The 26404-nt window shown below is 39.0% G+C and overlaps 1 protein-coding gene across 7 annotated transcripts in view; it reads right to left on the bottom strand.

Moving 5' to 3' along the window:
• Positions 1-26404, bottom strand: part of Akap9 (A-kinase anchoring protein 9) — a 150543-nt gene that overhangs the window by 86803 nt on the left and 37336 nt on the right. For all 7 annotated transcript variants that reach the window (XM_029477660.2, XM_029477662.2, XM_029477658.2 and 4 more), the window contains 8 exons: positions 23172-23385; positions 22371-22444; positions 21090-21225; positions 20289-20374; positions 17309-17423; positions 16697-16895; positions 12138-12234; positions 8259-8351 (listed from right to left, as the gene is read on the bottom strand). In XM_029477660.2, the coding sequence (XP_029333520.1) occupies positions 8259-8351; positions 12138-12234; positions 16697-16895; positions 17309-17423; positions 20289-20374; positions 21090-21225; positions 22371-22444; positions 23172-23385 (1014 nt within the window). The remainder of the gene's footprint in view (positions 1-8258; positions 8352-12137; positions 12235-16696; positions 16896-17308; positions 17424-20288; positions 20375-21089; positions 21226-22370; positions 22445-23171; positions 23386-26404) is intronic.

The raw sequence follows: 26404 nt of genomic DNA, 5'->3' as shown, positions 1-26404 counted from the left end.
AGCTATATTATTTGTGGCTATTGTAAAAGATGTTATTTCCCTAATTTCTTTCTCCATCCGTTTATCATTTTTATAAAGGAGGGCTACTGACTTATTTGAGTTACTTTTGTATCCAGATACTTTGTTGAAGGTGTTTATCAGCTATAGAAGTTCTCTGGTAGAATTTTTGGGGTCACATATGTATACTGTCATATCATCTGCATATACTGATACTCTGACTTCTTCCTTTCAACTTGATCTCCTTTAATTGTCTAATTGCTTTGGCTAGAAGTTCAAGTACTATATTAAATAGATAGATGGAGCATGAGTATCCTTGTCTTGTGCCTGATTTTAGTAGAAATGCTTTAAGCTTCTCTCTGTTTAGTTTGATGTTGGATATTGCCCTACTATATATTGCTTTGATCACGTTTAGGTATGTACCCTGTATCAGGGAATTTCTCTAATACTTTTAACATGAAGGGTTGCTGGATTTTATCAAAGGCTTTTCAGTGTCTGATGAGATAATCATGGGTTGTTTTTCTTTCAGTTTGTATGGTAGATTCCTTTGACGGATTGTCATATACTGAGCCATCCTTGCAATCCTGAGCTAAGCCTAAACTATCTTGATGGATGAGGTCTTTGATGTGTTCCTGGATTTGGTTTGAGTGGATTTGGTATAACTGTATTTTGCTTCAATAAACGAAACTGGCCTGAAGTTCTCTTTGTTGTCTCTTTGCATGGTGTATGACCAGGGTGAATGGTCTCATAGAATGAGTGTGGCAGTGTTCCTTTTGTTTCTTTCTTATGTGATAGTTTGAGGAGCATTTAGAATTAGCTATTCTTTGAAAGTCTGGCACCAAAAACACCTGGCCCGGGGATTTTTTGATTGGGACATTCAATGACTGCTCCTTTTTCTTTAGGGGCTATGGGGCTGTTTAAATAGTTTACCTAATCTTAATTTAACTTTGATAAGTGGTATCTGTCTAGAAAATTATCCACTTTGTTAAGATTTTCCAATTTTGTGAAGTACAGGTTTTTGGAGTTTGAATGTCCTCAATGTTAGTTGCTATCCCCTTTATTTCTGATTTTGTTTATTTGGATACTGTCTCTTTGTTTCTTAGTTAGTTTGGGGTGTGTGACTTGTTGATTTTCTCAAAGAGCCAGCTCTTGGTTTCACTGACTTTTTCTAATGTTTTATTTCAGATTCATTTTAGCTCTGATTTTGATTATTTCCTGTCTTCTACTGTTGTTTGGTGTGCTTGTTTCTTTTTTTCTAAAGCTTTCAGGTGTACTTTTAAATTGCTGATATGAGAAATTTCTAATTTCTTTAAGGAGGCACTTAGTGCTATGAACTTTTCTCTTAAGACTGTTTTCACTGTATCCCATAACTCTGAGTTTGTTGTGTCTTCATCTTGATTGAAGACCCAACAATACCACTCCTGGGCATATACCCAAAAGATGCTACAACATCACAAAAAGACACTTGCACAACTATGTTCATAGAAGCTTTATTTGTAATAGCTAGAAACTGGAAACAACCTACCCCTCAATGAAGAATGGATAAAGAAAATGTGGTACATCTACAAAATGGAATACTATTCAGCTATTAAAAACAAAGACATCACGAATTTTGCAGGCAAATGGAAGGAACTTGAGAATATCATCCTGAGTGAGGGAACCCAGCCCCCAAAAGACATGTGTGGCATGTACTCACTTAAAAGTGGATATTAGCCATAAAATACAGGTACCATGTTACACTCCATAGACCCAAAGAAGCTAAAGAAGAAGGAAGGCCCAAGCAAGAAAGCTTGAATTTCATTTAGAAGAGGGAATGAAATAGTCCTAAGAGGCAGATGGAGGGAGGAAATTGGGAGGGAGGGAGGTAGGGAGAGGAATGGGGAAGTTGTTCAGGATCAGGTGTGGGGAGGGACACAGGAGAGATGGCTGGATGGCCATGAGAATAAATGGAAATCTGCAACTGACAGGGTTGGGGGTGGGCATCTCTAAGACAAGACAGAGACCCAGGATAAGGGAGGCCACCAAGAATCGATGAGGGTGACTTTAGCTATGACTCAACTACATTGGGGATATAGAACCTGAAAAGGCCACCTACTATACCGAGACATGAACCCCAGTGGAGCAATAGACACACAAAACTTTCAACCCAAAATTTATCATGTCTACAAGAAATGCAGGCATGGGGCGTAGAGCAGAGACTGAGGGAAAGACCAACTAATAACCACAACAACTTGAGACCCATCCCATGGGCGAGCACCAATCCCGAACACTATTAATGATACTCTGTTTTGCTTGCAGACAGGAGCAAGTTGTCCTCTGAGAGGCTCCACCCAGCAGCCAACTCAGACAGATGCAGACACCCACAGCCAAACAATGGATAGAGTTTGGGGACTCTTATGGAAGAACAGGAGGAAGGATTGCCAACTCTGAAGAGAATAGGAACTCCACAAGAAGGCCAACAGGGTCAACTAACCTGGACCCTTCGGGCTCTTACAGACTGAACCACCAACCAAAGAACATACTGAAACTGGACCTAGGCCTCCCACTTCATATGTAGCACATGTGCAGCTTGACCTCCATGTAGGTCCCAAACAACTGGAATGGGGGCTGTCCCACAGCTGTAGCTTGTATGTGGGATATGTTCTTCTAGGTGGGCCACCTTGTCTGGCCTCAGTGGGAGAGGAAGCGCCTAGCCTTGCAGAGACTTGAAATGCCAGGGTTGGGGGGATACCCAGGGGAGCCCCAACTGCCCAGAGGAGAAGGGGAGGGTGAAGGGGTAAGACTGTGGGAGGGGGTGACTGGGAGGGGGCAGTGAGTGGGATGTAAAGTGAATATGTAATTAATAAATAAATAAATAAATAAATAAATAAATAAGTGTGTAAGAGCCAGAGGGGATGGAAGACACCAGGAAAATAAAACCCTTCTAAGTCATGAACTCACAGCGACTGAAGCAGGTCCTTTGCAATGCATTATGGCCTCCCATTCAGCGTTTTATGAGATTTTTGAATGTGGGGACCAGGTGGTCTTGCTGATTACTGTGCCTTCTCCTGGGCTCCTTTCCTCCTGCTCATTTGTTTTGTCCAATCGATTAGTTTTTGTTTTTACCTTATTGTATTTTATTTTATTATTATCCTTTAGAAGCCTGTTTGTTTTCTAATGAGACAAAAAAGAATGGATCTGGAATGGTAGGTAGGTGTGGAGAAACGGGGACGAATAGAGAGAGGGCAAGCTATAATCAAGATATATTATGTAAGAAAAAAAATCTACTTGCAATAAAAAGAAAAATGCCTGGCCTCGTAGTTTTTAAGTGAAAAAAACAAAAAACAACAACAAAAAACCCCTATCATACAGTAAAGTCAAGGACAAACTTGGTACAGTCTTCCTAGATTAAACAAAAGTAAAGATTTTTCTAAAAGCAAAAGGTGCTCAGTAAAAAAGTCTAGATAATAAAATTTTAATTATTTCTTTCTTCCAAGAAAATTTGCTTTAAATTTAATACTTTGTAAGTGCTTCTCTTTCTCTGTGCATATAGATTTGAAAAGATACATGTAAAATGACCACAAGAATGTGATCATATTCTAAATTATGGCTTGGTCATAGCTTATCTACAGCAAATATATTTCTGATTCAAGAAATATATTTTATTATAATATACAATGAATTTGGTCACACAGATTTATTATATGTATATATATATTCTTTTAATCAATTCTCTATTGGTAAATACGTAAAATTGGGTTTCACTTTTTTGTTGTTTCATTCTTGGAATAATGTTATGAAGTCCAGGCAGACCTCAGACTTACTATTCAGTCCAAGCTGTCCATGAACCTGTAATCCTCCTGCCTCAGTCTTCCATGGCTGGACTTACAAAAGAACACCACTGCACCTGCATGGTTCCATTATACTGTTCTAAGTAGCACTATGATGAAGTCTTTGTAATTATGTCATCATGCATGCTCTTTCTTATCCCACAAGAAATTCCTAAAGCAGGCACTAGGTTTGGTGGACTGGTAAAGAGGATTACATGTATAACTTTCCTTTTCCTTCTTCTATTTTTAAACTTTTAAATTCATATTAATTAATCATTTTTGTTTTTCAAGATAGGGTTTCACTGTATAGCCTAGCTGTCCTGAAACTCTGTAGGACTTTCCACTACAATTATGATCCATATCACTGCCAACTTCCCCCAGTACAGGTTCTTCAAAACTCTGGCAAGGTCTTGAGCCTTTGAGAACCAAACGTTCCATAGCTGTCTATCAAGTTCCACGTCTACAGACCTTCTATAGTGAGTACAGCTGGCTGTCATCTACTCAGCATGAGAGCATGCCTGGGGTCAGAATCTTTTCAGATAGTACCTAGCTTTCAGCTTTCAAAACCTGTGGTCTAGCCAAAACAACTGAGCTCTGATTTTATCTGCCTTGCACATGGTTGTAACTAGACTATTCCTTTCCAGATGCTAATTTCTCCAGATGTTAGTTTGTTTTTAATAGAAATAATGCTGATAATAGCTACACCAAGAACAAGAGAAACACATCCAATAAGTTCTTAAAATTTGTATTATTTCATTCAATATTCACTATAAGCTATAAGGTGAATCTTATTAATGGCCCAATATAATGAAAGAGGAAACTAAGGAAGAAATGAAGATGCTAAACGAGAGTACATGATATGACCCCAAAACACAAAGCAAATAGATGATGGAAGGTGGGCTTGAGGTCTGCATTCCTCAGTTCCTTTTCTAACATCAAACTATATCTGCATGGACCTGTCAAGAACTAAAACTCTATTACTAACTTCAAGAATAACTGTAGTATCAAACTACAAGACCACAAAGTTTTAGTGTAAAACAATTAGAAATCATATTAAAGGACATGAGTTCAAGGCCAGCCTGGTCTACAAAGTGAGTTCCAGGGCAGCCAGGGCTATACGAAGAAACCCTGTCTTGACAAAAAAAAAAAAAAACAAAAAAACAAAAAAAAAAAACCAGAGATTTGAATCAAATTATGTTCAACTATAGACAGAATTCAAGCCCCTTACTTGCTTCTGTCCCGGGAATGTCATGGTATACCCCACCTACAGAATTAGACCTCTTAGATGGCTATCCTTTCCCAGAAAACACAGCTATGGTAATGTTCTAGGCAGTCACCTGGAAAGTATGCCATTGTAACAAGATGTGAGGAGAGAAAAGAATTAGTTAAATAATACAACTTAGTAAAACTGCCAGCATTTTTTAAGACTGATGGTCAAGTCCTTTAAAATAGCTTTTGCTTTAATTCCCTAAATTGTATCTGGCCTCCATCTTTGTCTATCCACATTAAAAATACAACACAGAAAAGGAAAATAATTTACAATTGCAAAAAAAAAGGGGAGGGAGTGGGAAGAGGTGAGGTCGTGGTGGTACATTGCTTTAATCCCAGCACTCAGGAGACAGAGGCAGTCAGACCTCTCTGTTTTTTAGGCTAGCTAGTATACAGAGTGAGTTCCAGGACAGCTAGGCTATACAGAGAAACCATATCTTGAAAAACAAAAATGATTAATATGAATTTAAAAGTTTAAAAATAGAAGAGGAGGAGGAGGAGACAGCAGCAGCAGCATTATTGAGATGGGCTGGGAATAGAGCCCATGGTTGACTGGTGCTCATGTAGCAGGCATGCAGCTCTGGGCTCAGTTAACAACATCATAAAGAACCAAGCACAATGGCAGATGCCTGTAATTTCACCACTCAAGGAGATCAGAAATCCTGACAGAGAGAATTTGAGTTCTGCTATAATAAGGCAATGCCCTACCAACCAACTCAGCAACAACAAGAGAACAACAAAACAAAAACCAAGCAACAATGCAAGATGGAAGACAGTAAACTGTTGGCTATCTAGCTCTCTGTTGTTCCGCTTCCAGTGTGATTTCATGGAGAATGATAGAAATATTTCCTAAGAGAGGGCTGGCAACATTTACAGAAGATGTCATTCCAAAGATCAATTCTAAGAACTGCAATGGACTGAAAAGTTTCCAAAGATATTAACTTTTTATGCCCTCAAAACACATGACAAGAACCTTCAGCAGAACCAAGAAAAATCACAAAAGATCATAATGCTAACTTGAAACTTTTGACATAAACCTCTGTCAACTTTAATATTAAGTCAAGAACTTCATAGTCAAGAACCTTCTTTTATGGGCAAAGGAAAATACATTTTAAAAGTTTAAGCTTATTCCCAAAAGATCATCAGAAACATAAATTAAAAATATCTTTCAAAAAGCAGGAAAATTATCCTAAAATGAAAGTTAAAAATGGGAGAAAAAATTAGAATTTCAAACAATTTACAAGTCTGGGGATATTGCTCAATAGCTACCCAGCATGGCTGATCCTACCACATTAAATAGGAACAGCAAATTACACAAAAATATAAAATACTTCAGAAGAAATAATATAGGTGTATTAGACAGTTTGTCCCATTGCTGTGACTGATATACCTGACAGAAACAAAATAAAGAAGGAACTATTTCTTTCTTTTTTTGTTGTTTAGTTTTTTTGTTTGTTTGTTTGTTTTTGTTTTTTCCAAGACAGGGTTTCTCTGTATAGCCCTGGCTGTCCTGGAACTCACTCTGTAGACGAAGCTGGCCTCAAACTCAGAAATCCACCTGCCTCTGCCTCCCAAGTGCTGGGATTAAAGGCGTGTGCCACCACTGGAACTATTTCTTTTAGCTCTTAGTTCCATGATTGCTTGGCTCTAGGTGCTTGGGTAGATCATCACAATGGCCAAGGATGCGACCAAAGCTGTTTACATCACGGCAGACATAGAAGCACCTGCTATCCTGTTAGGCTTCCAGACCATAAGACTACATCCAGAGTCTCTGCAGTTACCCGCTCTGGAAATATCCTCAAACACACGCATCCTCACCAACCTCCATGGTAATTCTACATCTAACCAATCTGACAATGAAGATACATCTAAATGCTAATCTACATTGTGGCGCAACACTAGACACACACTTGGGATTCCTTTGGGGCCACATCCCATAATCTCACTACACCTTCCCTCCCTCCCAGTGACGACTGGGAACTTTCTGCACCAGCTGGTCTGCAGAGGCTTTAGATGCAGTGCTCATTTGATCCTCACAATTACTAGTATCTCTTTTTACACCAAGAAAATTGACTAAATAAGTTAAAGAACTTTCCCAAACTTCACAAATTTAAAGTATAACATGTCCAATAGCAAATCTCATGTTAACCTTGAGACTCTGATATAATATTCAATCTGAGAATCTTTGTGGGTACAAAGTACAAGGGAAGACTTGAATTTCTAGAAGAATCACACAATGATTCACCCACAAGCCATGACTCACTTTCACCTTCATCTCCAAGAACTATTTATTCTGCTCACACACTAAATGAGAAAGTCCTCACAGCCCAGAGATCTCCTGGGTCTTCATCTAACATGAACATCTCATGCATTTTCTCTATATTTTGTCAACTGTCTTCCTGTTAGAAATCCATATCCTCCAGTTCTTTATTTTTAAAATGGAGCAAATAACTCATAGTTCAATGTTTCCAAGAGTAAAATGAAAATGAATACACGTACTCTAGAAGGAGCTACTAAGATAAAGAAATGGAATGTAATGGCAACCTATGGTATGGTTAGTACTCAAGAGACTAAAAGATGGATTCCGAGCCCCGGAAAGAAGAGTCAAAGACGAGCAAATGCCACACTGACTGACTGCTCTCCTTCCCTCAGACAGGCACTAAGCTCATGCTGTCTTCTCTCTGTGTAAAGCTGCCATGCACACAGTTATCTCTGAGCAAAGGTGATAGATATACAGAGGACCGGACCAACTGCCTTTCTGTCCTAACTTCAACCATTTTTAAGGAAGGCCAAACTCATTCACAAAGAATGTTAAGACCAATAATATACATAGAATATTCCACTTAAAATCAATTATAATGCCAGGTGCAGTGGTGCAGAATTTGGGCAGAAGCAGCAGGAAGATGATAAGTTTGTGGCTGGTCTGGACTAAAAAGCAAGACTTTGTCTTAAAAAAGAAAAGGAGATGAAAGGGAAGGAGAGGAAAGGAGACGAAAGGAAACAAAGCAAAATATTTATAGTTGATACTATTAACTGACAATTTAAAAGTAGATTATAATAGGAAACTTATGAGGTATCAATTTATAGATTTTATCTATTCCACACCATCAATAAACTCTACCAGTTGAAGGCTCCGGGGGAGCAGGGAGGCCACCTTCCACTATATACCTACTATACACCCACCTTAGCTATTTCTTCTTCCAGTCGTTCTTGATACTGTTTTTCCATCAAGTTAACCATATTTGTTTCTTGCCTCACTTCGAATCTATCAGAAAACTACATGAAAAAGCAAAAGATGGCATATTATGTATATAAAATATCTTTTTTATTAGATATTTTCTTCATTTACATTTCAAATGTTATCCAAAAAGTTCCCTATACCCTCCCCCCTGCCCTGCTCCCCTACCCACCCACTCCCACTTCTTGGTCCTGGCGTTCCCCTGTACTGGGGCATATAAAGTTTGCAATACCAAGGGGCCTCTCTTCCCAATGATGGCCGACTAGGCCATCTTCTGCTACATATGCAGCTAGAGACACGAGCTCTGGGGGTACTGATTAGTTCATATTGTTGTTCCACCTATAGGGTTGCAGACCCCTTCAGCTCCTTGGGTACTTTCTCTAGCTCCTCCATTGGGGGCCCTGTGTTCCATCCTATAGATGACTGTGAGCATCCACTTCTGTGTTTGCTAGGCACTGGCAAAGCCTCACAGGAGACAGCTCTATCAGGGTCCTTTCAGCAAACTCTTGCTGGCGTATGCAATAGTGTCTGTGTTTGGTGGCTGATTATGGGATGGACCCCCAGGATGGGGCAGTCTCTGGATGGTCCATCCTTTCGTCTTAGCTCCACACTTTGTCTCTGCAACTCCTTCCATGGATATTTTATTCCCTGTTCTAGGGAGGAATGAAGTGTCCACGGGTTGGCCTTCCTTCTTGATTTTCTTGTGTTTTGGAAGTTGGTATACAAAATATCTTATCACCAATTTTTAATCTCATAATCTCAAAATGTTTCTAAAATAATATTTCTTAGCAAATTTCTGGATACTGTTAACAGAAAGTAAATTTCTATTATTTTTAATTAAAAACATTAATTCTAATTATTCTACTAAATTATACTTACTACTGTAAAAGAGAGAAAGATATATACTTATAATTAACAATTCTAAGACAGGTTATTAGGGGAACTTAAAATAAGATTATGTATATATGTGTTTCTCATAAGTTAAATGTCAAGCTGTGATGGCATTTCTTTGTCAATTCTTTTTTCTTTTTGGTATTTACTTATATGGTCCAATTTTCCACATGGTCCAATTTTCCACAAACATTAATACATTTTTGTAAGTGTAACAAACATAATCATTTTCTAAAACATAAACATTCTTAGCATCAAGGTATTTAACAATTATGTGAACTTCTTTTTTAAAATGGGTCATTTGTTTTTAATGTGTTTTTCTTCTGAGTTTGTGTGTGCATGTGTGTGTCACTGTGTGCAAGTAAAAGTCAAAAACTTCAACCTGTGCAAATGAGTCTTCTCCTTCTACTATGTTTCTTCTAAGGATCAACAAACTCAGGTCTTCAGTCTTGAAGTGTCTTGGCCTGCTAAGCCGTCTCCTGTTCTTTCTGAGTCATCTCAGGCTAAGGGTACAAATCTACCCAGGGCAGATGGTCACAGTCCAGTGGGCTTGGCCTTTTCTTGCTTCTCTTTGCGCTTTTGCTGCTACTGTTGAAGGCTCTGCCTGCATTAGTCCTTGTACTCCTGGTCCATAACACCTTCTTCCTCTTCACCAGGTTTGTTGTGACGTTTCAGCCCTTCTGTTCAGGCTTGAGCTGGAACACAGTCCTATTAGCGTCAGGGTGCTACCCAGCTTCTCTATCCACGAATTCTGCTGCTGCTCCAAAATGATTATATCTACCATGGCTTGGGGATTCAGACAAATGAGCTCGCAGGTACAGTCTCCCTCAGTACCTTCTACTCCTTGTGTTGCTTCCAACAAGTTTGTACAGTTTATTCTCCAGGCTATCAGTTAGGCTCAGAAGCACCAGGGACCAACATGCTGGTGATGCCCTACTCTGCCCGATCTCCAGCATATCTCAGAAGGAACACAGCTGTCATCCATGCACATGGCCTGAGAACAGACGGTGAGGTATATGCTGAGCCTCACCTAGTCCCTTCTTGGAAAAGTCCCTGTCCTGCTTCCTGGGGCAGGGTCCAAGCATTTGGAACCTGGGATGTCCTTTGCATATCACAGGTCTTCAGCGGGTGGTACAGGTTATAGTGGACCACCAAAGGCCATGTATGCGCCTGCAGTACTGCCCCAGTCACATCATCAGAACACAGACACTTTGCTAGTGGCTCCTTCACCTCCATGAAGACAAGGTTATTAGTGTGCATGAGATAAGAGCTTACATCTTTGTAAGATTCTGAACCATGACTAAGCAGTCCAGCCCACGAATTTAGAACTATCATGATCTTCCCTGATGATTCATTCACACAGGTCAGAAAATGGTCCCTGAAGCTATGGCCAGGAGGAAGTGGAGGAATTTACAAGGCATTACATGGTCACAGTGGAGCACAATGCCCTGATTGTCTGTCACAAATGTAAAACCAGTGCTTCTGGGACCCAGTGTGCAGTGTTTCCATGATGTTAATCTTACATGCGAAGGTTTTTTGGGGGTTTGTTTTGTTTTGTTGTTCTGTTTGTTTGTTTGTTTGTTTGTTTTTTGGGGATGGGGGCTTGGTCTCTCAAATCCAGACAGCCACTGATGCAGATGTCCTTCTAAAGCCAGTTATGAGAGTTTCCAGTGGGAAGAGTCTACACTGCCACAACATTCTCAAGCCAATGTGAACTGCAGCACTTGCAGCGTCTACAGCCCCAATGTCAGCCTACAGCATCTTGCTGTCTTCCCCATCTTCTCCTTCCACAAACCAGGGCTCCTCAGCAACTGACAGCACAGACTAACATTTGCCTTTTCTTCCTGAATTTCAGGCACTTCACATTCAATTTGAGTTTTAGATTTCAAATGTGGAAGCTTTTGAGATCTGTCACTATGACAGAACTTCTAAGCCATCTCCACAGGGGCAGCGATGTGGCCTGCAATGGGTCCTGGGTCCCACCCAAGGTTTGCTCTGGCTTGCTTTGTTATCCGGCCTTCTTTGGAACCTGGGACTTCTTGGAACTGTCATTGCTTCCGACCTCTGGTTATGGGCTCCCAGGTCCTCTTCTTCAGAGACGACACCCGAGAACTGCAGTAGGCAGAGAGGCCTCTTCCGTCTAGTGCCTCCTCCATTTCTTTGTCTTGGCCTCATGTTTGTCTTCCTTGCATAAGATACCACTGCTGGGCCTGGGGGCTGACTCCATCTCACACACAGAACAACAATAATTTCATCCAGATAAATAATCCTCATGCATACAGGAGATACAGAAATTGGCTTGATGCATAGAATGAGAAAGAGTAATGATTTTTATCTTCTCTAAATGCAGATGCTGCTGAGAGTTCTGTTGCTGGAGATCTGAAGAGTGGAGCAGGGTGTTCCTCTGTAACATGTGCTACACAGAGCTTTTATAGAAGCATGCCCATCACCGCAGCACCAGCACCCTGGACCTTGGGGATCCCCAACACTGTCTGAAAGATGGCCTGTCCTGATTCCTACATAGGACAACAAGGCTGAAGCTGAGTCCCTACATGCAGTGTGTGTGTGTGTGTGTGTGTGTGTGTGTCTCCATCAAAAGACATATGCTACAATAATAAAGAGGCCAAGACTTTAAGAAGTAAGAGGGCACATGGGGAGACCTGAGGATGGAAAAGGAACAGGGGAAATGATGGAACTATTCTTTTGTCAAAATGAAAACAAGATTTAAATTGATAATTTTGGATAATGAAAAAGAAAGCCATCACATTTTCTCTTTCTCTGTGTTTTCCCTGTGCTAAGGAAATAATGCAAGTTTCTTTAAATATTTTAAATCTTTTGTGTTTAATTAGTTACCAATTCACATTCATAAAAATGGCAGTAAGAAAAATCAGGGTATTTAGTGGTTTGAAAAATAAAGATAAGAAAAGCAATACCTTTGCTGTGCCATCCACACACTCTCTTAGACAGCTTCCACAGTACACTGGTTTCTGGGCACCAGATCCTTTAAACACCACAGAATCGATGGACAAGCTAAATATAAATAAAAGAGGGTAGTGGTATTAAGAGTTTTGAGTCATTATTAATCCAAAATTTATAGCATACACACATGTACTAGGGAACCAAAACCAATAAGCCAAGGTTTACAGACATTGTAACTTAACTCCATTTCTGTCTAACTTTTATATTTAAAGGTAATATAGTGTAAAAAGAGTATTTAATATAATATAAAAAGAGTATATTGTAAACAGATATACTTTATGCCACTTTATAAAGTTTATTAAGGCATTAATTTGATAAAGTTATTGAAGATAAATTTAGTAAAGAATAAAATCTGTTTTATTAAACCTCTCCCTCTCTGTGTCCCTGTCTCTGTCTCTGTCTCTGTCTCTGTCTCTGTCTCTGTCTCTTGCTCGAAAGCCTGGAAGACCATCAGAATGCCCCTGTACCTGCCGTGGGCCTAGGCCCAGGGGCAGGAGAGGAGGCTCCTTCTTTACAAAGTGACTTCTAGACTTTGCTGTTTTTAGCATATGTGTTTATATACATCTTCAGCTTTATGCTTCTAGTCTACATTGTTCTACAGGCATCCACTAATTTGTGAATTTTTTTCTAAAATGTTTAGCTTAAGTACTAAAAATAAAGCAACATGAACAGTTAGAAACACAGGAAAAGATAAGAGGAGAAAGTTATAATCTCCACTCTTAGGAAATATAATTATACAATCCCCATTCACATATATCCACACTGCCTTCTTTGTTCCATTCTAATTGTCTTTCTTAATGTCTTCTTTCTGTTGCTTTATTCTTTCTCCTATTCTCACTCACATTTTGCTGTCTAAAAATGACCATATAAAAATGATGTCACTGTCTAGCTCTATGACTCGCGTAATTTAACTTCTCGTGGTATTTAGCCCTTTTCTAATATTTAGTAGTACCAACGATGCTATGGTATCAAATGTTACCCATATGTCTTTAATGCTTCCATCTATATTTTCTATGATAAAAGCCTTATAGTCGTTAAGTGTAATACTTGAAATTCTGGCACTTGATTGACAATCACTTCATTCCGTAAGCGTTATTGGTGCTTATCCCAATTTGGAAGACCAGTTTAACTAACACTGAATTCACAGCTACTGTCTCGAACTGATGTGTCCACTGGCCCTTTTCTATGTGATTTCACCCTTTATATAAATATAATCGATGTCCCATGTTCTCTGCCAAGCAACACAGGATCATAGTATTTTTCTCTGTGCTTCCATGGCCATGTCAATCACATGTATCTGTAACCATCTGTTAGCCTAGTTTCCTGGTATTCTAGCAGGCAACATTACAGAAATGTGCAATGAACATGTTACATAGGCATGGCCTTAAATTCCACAATGTATATGACTAGTTTACAGTCCCAACCATTACTGCCTTTTAATAATTACCTGCAAATAATGCTCACTGAATTATTTCAATTATAGTCACAATTATATAGTATTTCAACTATACTGAAATATCCAAGAAAAGCTATTTTTTATACAGCTCATTCATTTTTTTTTAATTATTTTTAAGTTGTGCATATTTAACATTCAATATCACTATATCTAGCAAAATCCGCCTCTTAGCAGATTCTCCTCATTCAGTTTCTGGTGCCCCAGCCCTCCGGTTGAGCCCTTTCCCCTGCTTGCTTCCTTTCTGCTCTTAAGGCACGATGCATTCTTTGCCCCTCCTCCATCTTCCTCAGCAACTCTTTTTACTCTCTCAGGTCTCCTAATATTTTTATTTGGTTTTGTTTTTCAAGACAGGGTTTCTGTCCTAGAACTCAATGTAGACCAAGCTGTCCTCAAACTCACAGAGATGGATCTGTCTCTGCCTCCTGAGTGCTTGGCGTACAGATGTGTACCAGTACTGCTGGGCCTTCCTTTCTAATTTTTAAGCCTTACACTTACCCACACATGCACAAACACACACATGCGCACATACACGGCCATAACAAGCTTGGCTGCATACAAGGAAGAATATTTGTCAAACATTTTGAGTTTGGTCACCTTGCTCAATATTATACTTTCCAGGTTCGTTAGCTTTCTTTCAAAGTTTATAATTTCACTTTTTTCTACAACTAAATAAAATTTTATTGTTGGACTGCAGAGATGGCTCAGTGGTTAAGAGCACTGACTGCTCTTCCAAAGGTCCTGAGTTCAATTCCCACATGGTGGCTCACAACCATCTGTAATGGGATCCAGTGGCCTCTTCTGGTGTGTCTGAAGAAGGCTACAGTGTACTCACATACATAAAATAAATGAATAAAAAAAAACTTTATTGTTAAATATGCTGCATAGTCTGATTATCATTCAGGCTGGTTCTACTGTTTGTTACTGCGATTAGGGTAGCATAAATATAGATGCGTGGGTATCTCTGAGGCAGTGTTCTGGGTGTATGAGCAGGGATAGAGCTGAGTGATGCAGTAGCTCTGTTTTTAATTCCCTGGAGAACACCACACTGATTTCCTGACAGTAACATTTTGACTAACGTAACGTCAATGTCATTAGTTTGCGTTTTCCTAATGGAGAAGGATGTGGGGTACTTGTAGAATTCACACTTGCTGACCATTTGTGGTTTTCCTTCTGAGAATCATCTGCTCATTTCATTAAACCCACTTGTTACTTGGCAGTTTGGGTATTACGTTTTTGTAGTCCTTTGTCGATTCTAGATATCACCCCGATGACAAAGGTTTCTCTCACTCTTCTGGCTAGGTATTTGTTCTGCTGATAATTTATTTTGCTGTGCAGAAACTTTCAAACTTCTCTGCACAACTGACATCCATAGTATCTATTCAACACTCTCCACAACTTGTTTCATTTATGCCTCAAGATACTAAAGGGAACTATTACTATCTCTCCTAGTTAGAGGTGCTGTTATCTGTTCCTGATCACAAGGCAGCAAAGGTTACTGCAGAGGACAAATGGCTCGAAAATCCACAGATTTCTGAATTTCAAACATTTGTCTAAGAAGGTTGTCATGTGAAGTCACTTAAATGGATATTAAATGCAGATTCTGTATTTCTTTAACTATTTTGAGTCTAATTGCAAGGAATAGTAAATTCTTTTTATTTTTATTTTTTGAGAATAGTACATTCTTAATTAAAAATGTAAGAAAGGGCAGTAAGCTGGTATGAGTCCAAATGCAGAAAAAGCAAAGCAGCCTACATTCTGAGGCCTGCTCCCCATACCTTTCTTCACACACTGGAGAAAGCATCACTAATTAAAGATTATTCACTAATTAATCACTAAGAACAGATTGTTTGAAATACACTGACTGGTTTTTGGAGAATTCTTGCTCAAAAAGACAGCAGTAGTTTCTAAATGGCAATCCATAGGCTGAATATTAATATTTATCTTATCCGACTCCAAATGTACACTCAAGTATTATTATTATACATATCCCAAACAATAAATTAAACTCTAAAAGTGTCCAATGTAAGGAAATGCTTGACAAGTACTGGTCTCAAAGAACCTGGGGCTTTATAGGACTGTCAAAATGTGTGAGCACTTCCTAAGCCTACATGCAGTTCTTAAATAAAAGAGTAAGACTGCTTTCAAAGATGGAAGAATTTGATGTCTTGTCTTCCACCACTAGTTAAAAAAACTGTATTGCTGTTCTATTAGCAAATGCCTATGAAGACAGAAGTTCTACAACAGTAAAGTCAAGTCAGAATAAACCTGCAATTTTTATAACACTAGTTACAGTTTCAAGCATCCTTCCATTACATTATATCCAAAACATTATGTCATTTTCCACATGTCAGCAAGTGGAGAATCATTCCAGGTAGAAGGAAGTGCCACAAAAAATCCCATAAGCAGACACAGCCTGATATATTTCCTGACCCAGGGAGGAAGCTTAGTCTGAGAAGAGTCGAGGAGGTCATGGGCTTACTCTACAGGCCAGAGGGACACTGAGTAATGTGGTCGGCCTTAAATTTTAAGTGCTGTGGCTGAGTTGCCTGTGTATAGAACAGACTGGAAGGAGGAGTTAGAGTAATCAGCCTGCATGCAAGAGCAGGGCCTAGTGGGTGGTGCAGCTCCATATACTCTGATGGCAAAGAAAATCGGAACTTGTCATATAGATGAGAAGACAGGTGGGGGGCGGAGGACAAGCAGGAGGAGAGAACCATGAAAGGAGCACACTGATGTTAGACACTGGCGAGTGTCAGCATTCTACAACAAAGTGAAGGAAACTCAGCGGGAATGGAGATGAGCAAGATCAATGTAGTTAAGGCAAGGCACAGAATACACGAGAAATATACACCCGCTATCTCATTTAATCCTTCAGAATAACAAAGTTATGACAATGTAAGTAAAATTCCAACAGTAAAACACCTTTGGTTCTCATTTATTTCCATGTCTCAAAGGCAGAGGATGATCTGCTGAAATTCTTATCTCTCTGCGCAGGTTACATCTTAGTCTTAAAATAGCCCCTCTGGATATGCTGACCGACAGGCAGCACATGCATACCTTGGCGGAACCGGAGCCTCACTGACAGCCTGAAGTCTTTGCTGCAAACACTCAATTTCTGCTCTGTGGTTTGCTTCGGTTTCCTTGAGCTGCAGCTGTCCGGCAGCCACAGGGCTCTGTAACTCTTGGACTTGCCTCTCACATTCTCTGCTTTTCTCACTCGCTGGCAGAGAAGACACCTTGCTCTCATGACTGACATCTGTGTCACAGAAACAGAATCAAAACAACTTTGTTGCAAGATTTTGGTAACAAAGCAAACTTAATTATGTGTACAAAAAATACTCGAATTTCTTTAAAAATCTGCTTTTAGTGGTAAGTTGGGTTGCAGTTTCGCTTATTGTCATTGATGAAAACAGGAAAACTGTCTTAGTCAAGATTACTCTATCCTCATGGCTTAGGATCACTAAATCTAACAGTTTTACATCTTTATGTTTAAAACAATTTAGAAACACAGACTATAAGTCATGAGAAAGGTCCAAAGACATGAGGAGTCTTGGCCTTTCACTTTATAGATGAGAAAACTGAACAAGATGACCATGAAATGTTCAAGTCATCAAATTATTAAGTTTTAAAACAGCAAATGGATAAAACCTTTATACACTTGAGACGTACCTGTGCTCTGTAAAGCACCCTGAGAACAACCTGACAGAAGACCTGCTCCCTCTTCTGCCGCACTTTCTTCAGCAAACTCTAGTGCCACACCATCTGTCTGCTGCTGTTCATGGATCTATTGAGAACCGAAGAATAATGACATGAATATACATGCCAGGACTTGAATCTACATTGAAACCAACAGAGCGCTCTGCATTAGGTCTGTTCTTTAGTCCCCTAATCCTGTGCCGCTCTGAACCAAACACTTTGTTTCCTTTGACAAATGCCTCACTGTCATAGCCACAGGAATTAAACTGTATTAGCAATGTTCTCTTATATCCAGAGGAATGTTCACTTTGAAAAAACAAATGTTTCACAGAAATCTGAAATGAACGTCCTTTAAATTTCCACTGCAAGCATCAGATTTTTATTATCAAGAGTTGACAACAAAATTTGTATTTACCTCTGCATGACAGGTTTAGGCAAAGCCGTATGCTGCTCACTACAATGCACTCTTCAAACGTTTAAGATCTGCTTGTTCAACTTGGAGTCAAGGCAGACTAAGATTACAAAAGTCAGCTTAACTGTGTGCACGCAGGGACACACAGTGTATCAGACCTCATAGTGTTTATTAACTCACTGAAGAAATGACACAAGTGGAGAAGCAACACTTGTGGAGTCTGAACGTAATAACAGGGCCTCAAAAGAAAGACTCAAGTGAATCTGAGTGACAGGAAGAACCCACACGTGACCTTGGCCTTACTCATTTATAGCAGTGACTTTCTGGAAAGGCTCTGTGAGAAAACCTGTGCTTCAATGAGTAAAGACAATGATCTTTTTGTCATGGGATTAAATGGGATGAAAAGGGCAAAATAAAGCTAGTTAAATAAACAGTATCTAAATTACAATAGCAAGGGGAAGAGAGTGCTGACTTGCCAAATTAGACAAATATAGCTAGCATACGATGAAAGGCAGTGAGATGCAGAAAAAGCTACATTCCTAGAGGATATTTCAATTGGTCACTGCTGTCTCTATAAGGAGTCCTCTACTGACACTCCTACCTCCTGGATGTTTCTTAATCCCTTGCTTTGAGTGAGTGTGTTTGTGTGTGTGTGTGATATTACATGTATATATGCACGTGTTTGTGTATGTACATGTATTTGGGAGGGGGGGATGTATGCACACAGAAGTCAGAAGTCAATATCAGGAATTTTCCTCTGTCAATCTCTACCTTGGTTTTTTAGACAGTTCCTATGCATCTGAAACTTGGCAATTACGCTAGACTTTCTGGGTCCTTCTGCTTCCATCTCCCCAAAACAGGGATCACAGAACATGCCACCTTATACATGAGTTTGGAGGGATTAAACTCACGTCCTCTTCTTGCAGAGGAAGGACTTAACAGAGCCATTCTCCAACCCTCGGAGTACATTTAAACAGGGAATCTCACCTATTAATTCCCAGGGATAAAATAAAAAGCACTTTACATTTATATAAAGTAACTTTACAGTGTAATATTTACTCAACTCAACAACCACCGACTAAGCCTTTATCATGTGCATTGCACATGCTGTGCTAACCAGAGAGAATAAATGCAGGGCTCTGTGTTGAAAGTCTGGAATCTTGTGGACGAGGCAGATCAGAAAACAGTTAAAATAAAATGAAAAAGTAATGTGATAAGAGCATATGCTTAAACGAGAGTGTTGAAACAGAAAGAAGGGTAACCAAGCATCTAGGTTTAAGAGAAGGCTCAGAGGAACAGAGGGAGGATGTGTAAGCCTAGGAAGGCAGCCAGAGATGACACAAGAAAGTAACTTAAACTGTAACAAGAAATAGGAAGAAGTCAAGAAGTACAGAAGAGGATGGGTACCCTAGCAGAAGGAAGAGCAACAAAGCCCAGGAGTGAGAGATTGGGTTCACTTGGCTGAAGCAAGTATTAAAGTTCTGCAGTGATGTCTGCAGTCCTGACCTGATACCTGATGCTGATGGACTGTTCGGAGTTGGGCAATTATAGTTAACTGCTGTGTTAAAAACCACTCGTTACCCAATGAGCGCAGAACGGTTGACAGGACAGTTGGGAGATGCCTGTCTTTACTGCTTCCAAGTTTTTCTTTTGGCAGTAATTAGAAAACCTAACTAATAAACAGCTCTCTATGCTAATATAGACCTGCCTGAATGGTCATTGTGGGTTACAATTGCTACGGAAAAGCACTATGGTCTGTGTGAACACTTGTGGAAGTCGCCTATCACTTGATAGAAAACCAGGGCCTCCTACACTCAGGTGAATGCCGTTGGCACACAAACTGAGCATGATCTTCCACTCATACAGGAAATACTGAAGTGTGTCAAGTGACTCTAGTAAGATCAGACACAATGCTGTAGCCAGTACTGGACTGAAGGGCTGGGGCAGAGCCAACGGTTGGTGCTGGCTAAACCACAGAAAAAGCCAGCACCCACAAAGGCAGCAGTGGGGCAGAGAAACGTGGCCCATCAGAGGGCACATCAACAAAAGTACACAAAGACAGAGTTAAATGTTAAATGTGATATCAGTTATGTGCAAAACAATTAATTATCTTCTTTAACATATAAAGACAGACCCATTGCCTTAAAATGCTACATGTAATTATAGTTAACTGCTGTGTTAACTGCTACATGTAAGAGTCTGCAGGTGTAGTTTAGTGATAGGTTACTGTTCTACTGTGTGTTTAAACTCCAGTAAGTTAAAAAAGGAAAGACATCTATAACTAAATACAATTGTTTCATACTTTAACATTTGACATCCACTTACACTTCATCATGACTTAAAAACCCGTCTCAGGAAGTTACATACCATTTAAACTCTGGAAGTTTCTTCAGCTTAAGATATAAATGCTCTAATACAAACATATAAATGATTTAATATTTCTAGCATCCTTCTCCATGTTCACCAATTTTAGAACTTCCTGATTGACACAACAGCAGGTAGTAAAACAAATGCAGATATCATCTCCTTTATCCCACAGACCTTGCCTAAGCGCGTCTGCAGTACCGAGAGTTTGCGGCATTCTTCCGTCACTTTACCAAGAAGGACTTGCATGCTCTCTTGAAAGTCTGAAGGAAGAACAGACCATGATAATCATTTCATTTCACTGTACAAGTTTACCTCTTTTACAAAACAAGATTTACCTACTTAGAATTTTACTATGAAGTAACTGGTATGACATTATCTTGCAAACTTTATCTTAAGATATACTAGTTTCTGTAGCTATTTATTAGCAGGTTGCTCGTTACCTATACAAATATACTAGGAACATAAATCTGTTAAGGAACACCAATAAATTCAAAACTAGCACCACATTTACATGAAGAGAATTATCTCTTTCTATATTTAGCCCTGCCCTGGTCAGCCTGAAACGGCGGTGCAGACTCAGAGGGCCAAGGACTTACACAGAGGCATCTGCCTCTGCCACCTGAGCACGGGGATTAAAGGCCTGCATGCGTGCACCACCACAGCTGACAGAGGTCATTTCTTAATAGATCTTAAAACTCAATTTTTTAATCCACTTTTAAAATTATAAACCATTAATTTAAACTTAGTAAACTCTAAATTTTAAAAATTAAGATCTACAATTAGAACAGTTAACAAAAAGAATTAGAATAAAAAATAGATTGGAATGAATAAATCAAGGAGAAAGAAATATGAATTTCATGGCTAAAAATAAGATACTAAGAAAACTTATCTATCATTAAGTTGTTTAAAGTTACATTTATAAGCAATTGACTTAAGCAAAGTAAATCCTGTTTAACAGTATAGTAAGCTTTTTACCTTGAACTTCGTATCTATACTCTTGTAATTCTGGGCTTTGATTTTGAGAAGTGTAAACACCAGAATTCTCTTTCTCTTCTATATTCATTTCACATTTTAAAGGAGTATAGCATTCATCGAAAACATTGTTTAAGGTCTGTTAACAAAATTGAATATTTTACATTAAAATTTTAATTTTTTTCTCCTAAGTATTAGAAAACATTAACCTAAAGGCAAAAGGTCATAGTAGTATGGATGGAATATGAATTCCCTCTCCCTCCACATATGAACTCAATTCACAGAGAAAACATTATTTCTCTTTGACATGAAATTATTCCTTTATCAGGAAGATAATCTTAACTATACAAAATAGTACAGATTTTTCTGTTTTCTTGTAATTCTGAAATATATCATGAGTGTAAGCAATCCCTCCCTCGCACAGTTCCCACTCTGATATGATTGCTCTCCCTTGAAAATATCCCATTACTTCACCAACTACCCTTGAACAAACATCACACGGAGAGAAAGCTCAAAGAGGACAATTAGAGAGCTCTATCAAACCAACCAAAATGATAATATATCGAGGAGGAGATTATACTAATGTCCTTTCTATAATATGCAGACTGTTTTCTGTGGTCTGCCCATACACAAAGTTAAAAGTATCCAGCACAATGTTCTCCAGAGAAACTGAAACTTCCATCATGTAAGACACCATTTAATGTTCCAAGGTTTGATAAACCGTCCAAGTTAACTTTACCTTTGTCCCTCACTCAACTGGAAATAACCAATGGTTTAGAAGACTTTTAAAAGCCAATGTTTTACATCGCTGTTGCTTCCTGCATGATTTTAAGTTAAGCACACTGTCAGTATTTGGGCACACTGAGATTTCAGCACAGCCACAAGGTAAACTTTTACCACATTAGTGACCTTAATGAACAAACTGTTTTCCTGGAAGGTTAAACAGTACCTCTCTGACACGAACAATGATTATAGAGTGTGCACTATCCGAGACACAACTTATCTCAACTTCTTTGTTCCTTTTCTGTGGTGCCAGAGACTGAATCCAAGACCTCAAATATAACAGACAAGCAATGGATCAGAGTCACACCCTTAGCTCTAATTTCCTATTGTTCCAAACTGACTATCACAAAAAAGGCAAATGCACTCAGGAATACTTTGTAAGTACAGTTCTGGACGCGAGAGATTTGGGCAAACGTGAGTGGATGGTTCTGTTCATTAAATCAGTAGCAATATGGATTTTGGTACCTCCCAACCAAAACCACTTTTAAAGGTACATCTTACCTTTGAAATGTGAAAGCATTTCTCAGACACTGCCTTTTCAAGTCGTTCAATGAGCACCTGTAAAGGCTCCTCACCTAGCAGAAAACACACCACACATTAGCCATTTGCTGCATGTATGGAAGTAACCATGTCACATTTTAATGCCATCACCGAAGCTTCCCTAGAATAACACATATTTCAATTTCTTCCAAATGTGTTTTTCATTTTGCAATGCAGCTGTCTCAGATAGATTTCTAAGATTTGCTATTTCGATTCTATAGAAGGGTTTATACATTCAGGATTCTACATTCTAACCCAAGAATCTATATACTTACTTATCCATTAAATACACCTTTGCAAACCTCAGAACTCTCACAAGCCAGTGGTTCCCTTTTGCACAGAGACAGAGTTCAGAGATAGGACACTTTCATTAGTATGTGCGAGCCCTGGATTTCAGTCCTCATATTGCAAAGTGAAATCCATTAGTTAACTATTAGATATATACTTTCTGTTCTCTTCTCTTCTCAGAGACATTGATCACTACTCACTAGACTGACTTGTCACCTACTAATAGAAGTTCTCAGTTCAGAAGTTCTCAGTTCATTTTCCAAAAGCTTTCTGAATGGATTATACTTCCGTGAGAAAATGAGGCAGGGGGTTTGGCTCTCCTGGGCACCTCAATGACATGAATTAACAAACCCGGGAAACAGATGCAAAGCCTCCTTAGCCCACGGGGCCTAAGACAGGGACAGAACTATAGAAAGGTGCCTTTAAGGGATGCTTATTTGTTTCACAGGAATGAGTCAGAAGCTGGAGGGTTACCTGTCTCCTGTATTTTAACATTCTGGAGCTGGCACTGGTGCAGTTTATGAAGTTCGTCGACCTTTTTCTGTTGAGCGGAAATGAGCTCATCTTTAAGGCTGCAGAGAGCTTCCTCCCTCTCCTTTTCCATGTGTGCACGAACCTGATCCGCATGAGTTGAGTAAACCACGAAAAGGCATATGCGCTGGGCCTCCATCTGCAGCCTTAGATCATCCTTAAAGTGAAGAGGTACAAACATGAAGGAAAATTAAAGTAACAGCTTAGCTTCTGCTTCTTGACATGGACTGGACTTCAAAGGAGAAGACAGGTCATAGTTCTAAAAGTCATAGGAAGGAAGTGGCCTGCTTTGTAGTCTTCATCCAGATGCCCGACCTACTTGTCTTTCTCAAGAAAGGCCTCATCATGCTTTTATTTACTAACTCAGTGTAATCATAAATTGGGATAGTTGGTATAACTAGCAAAAGTTTAATATTTTAAGTAATATTTTACATGCTATAAAATAAAAATAATCTGAATAAACACCAATGCCCTCAAAATTCAAATTAATAATTCTCAATGTTGTCATTTTATTTTTTTCTCCTATTCCATCTACAGCTCCTTAGATTTAGAAAGAAAACTTTAGAGACAAGATTTAATTCATAATGTTTAATTAATCCTTGCCCACAAGGAACTGTTACCAAAAATCTGGAATGTGTTTACTATCATTTCCCAGTGAACATGTAAACATTACATTATAGTGTATATTTCTGTGTATTGACACAGAGGCATTCATTTTGTAAATTTCTTTGCATTTTAATATCAAATTTCAAAACATCGAAAAATGCTTCTGAAATTAATCCACATATGTGACAGGTAAATTTATATTGACTATAGTGTAGTATAAATGAACAATCCACAACTGGGCCGTTTTCCTTTGCAGAGCCCACCAGGGTTTTCCTAAGCCTGGGTCCTTTAATCAAAAGGTAGTAAATGATTACACACATCCACCTGAGACAAATGAGTAAAGGCTCTGCTCGTCAGCGGTCCAGCACGTGTCAGACTCCACTGAAATTCACTCTCGATGACACACGTCGATGGTATCTGTCCTCTGACCGCTGATTCAGGCAGCTTAAGAAACACGAGTTCTGCCTGGTTCCAAGTGTAGCTATTTCCAGTGACCACAGTTTACTCAGGAATGTAACTGCTGGTCATAGTTAAAGCACAGGCTTAAGCTTTAGTAGCTAAATAATTGTTTTATATAATTGAACTAAAAAAAAAAATGTGAATACTTACATCCTTGTATCCTTATCAATAAGTGGGTTATTTTGCCAATGCAATTGTGATAAAATGCTATTTTACTCATATGAATTTGTAAGGCTAAAATATTTTTTATGTTCCTTTGTCATTTTGGTTTCTTCTCTAAGACACATATTTCTTCATATCTTTGGCTCATTAAATCCTTTGTATTTTCTCAGGTATTTATATTACATTTACAGTCCTTTGTTTGTAACATATGTGGCAAACATCTGGCCCTAGTATGAAACATGTTTTAAGTATTGTTCATAAAGGAAACATGATCAAATTTCTAAATACTTCCTTTGACTTTGCTCTTTTTAATCAAAAGGCTTCCTATGTCTTAAGATCATGATTCTACTTTATTTACATCCTTCTGTCTAGTATGTGTTTAACTAACCTGGAGTTAATTTTTCCTAAAGAGTAAGGATATATTCCCCAACGCAAAAACAATTCTCTTAAGGCAATCATTGAATTTTCTGAGCCTTCCCATTGTCTTGGCTTGTTGATTGAAGTCTCTTCTCAAATATTATCTCACCAGAATACCCTCCCATAAACTAACTCTGTACGAGAGAGAGAGACAGAGAGACAGAGACAGAGAGACAGAGATGGAGATAGAGATAGAAGGGGGTACAGACCTTTGGGATATCCCTTTACACTAAAGTGTATAAAGAGCAGCCTGTGGCAATGGGTACAGGTCATTAATGTCTTGTGTAAGTTTCAATAATCTTATCTATAATTTAACATTTTAACTTACTTGTTCACAGCCTTTCTCATTTGGTTATTTGTATTGTATTGGCTGGCTAGGAACTCTAGAAGCACTGTTGGAAGAGTAACAGTGACAGTGACTGCCCTGTCCCTGCCGTGCCTACACCGGGAAAGCCACTCAACATCACCTCAGAAATCCTTCACACTGCTCCTTCTAGTCCTTATTTCTTCAAAGTTCCTTTCCTTCTGGTTATTGCTGTTAAAACCTGGAAACAAATTGGTAACTTTTGCAGATTCTTTTCCAACAGTATTTAAGATGATCAGCATGTGGAGATTGAGTAAACAGAATTATCACATGCCGAATTATTCTTCCATTCTTAGGGATAGTCTCATAATAACTTAATAAGAATTCAGGCAGGGGCTGGTGAGATGGCTCAGCAGGTAGGAGCACCCGACTGCTCTTCCAAAGGTCCTTAGTTCAAATCCCAGCAACCACATGGTGGCTCACAACCATTCTTAACAAGATCTGACTCCCTCTTCTGGTGTGTCTGAAGACAGCTGCAGTGTACTTACATGTAATGAATAAATAAATCTTAAAAAAAAAAAAAAAAAAAAAGAATTCAGGCAGGCTCATTCATAAATGAGAATAATCTGTAATTTTCTTTTTCTTGAGCCATTCTTTTCCCATCTTTATCTCAATACCAACCAGACTCAAGGCTTGAATCCTTGCTTCCTTTCTCATCCCTCCAATTCTCTTTTAATCCCACCTCAGTAAGGCTCTGCGCTCAGCCCTGAGCTCCTGAGAGCCACCGCACACTGCACAGTGGTCACAGCAGAGCACATTTACTTGGGAGGTGAGAAGGGAAGCCGACCACAGTTCTAGATTCTGTAGTGCCATTATCTCACTAAAGCTTTGCATTTCTATGTAATTAGTTTGAGTAACATATATTTTTCATCAGCAGGCCTTATTTATAGTATTTTTATATTTAAAATCCTTGTAGCGTTTGCACTGGGGATTTTATCTCCACCCTTCGTTTTATCTGTGCTTTCTCTTTCTTGGTGACGTCCTTGGGAATCTAACAAGTGCAACCTACAGATGTTTTCAAATAATAAACCATCAAGTGTCTTCAAACCCTTCCCTTTCGGTTACTTCAAATTCACTTACTTCTGCTCTAAATTTTCTATTTTCTTCTATATGCTTTCGTTAAGTGTGGCTACTTGGATGCTATTTTATCTTTCCGACTAGCCTAGCA

Source organism: Mus caroli, unplaced genomic scaffold (genome assembly GCF_978045245.1).
Source record: "Mus caroli unplaced genomic scaffold, Mus_caroli_1 scaffold_4, whole genome shotgun sequence".
Taxonomy (NCBI): domain Eukaryota; kingdom Metazoa; phylum Chordata; class Mammalia; order Rodentia; family Muridae; genus Mus; species Mus caroli.
This window is presented reverse-complemented; position numbering and strand designations above follow the sequence as displayed.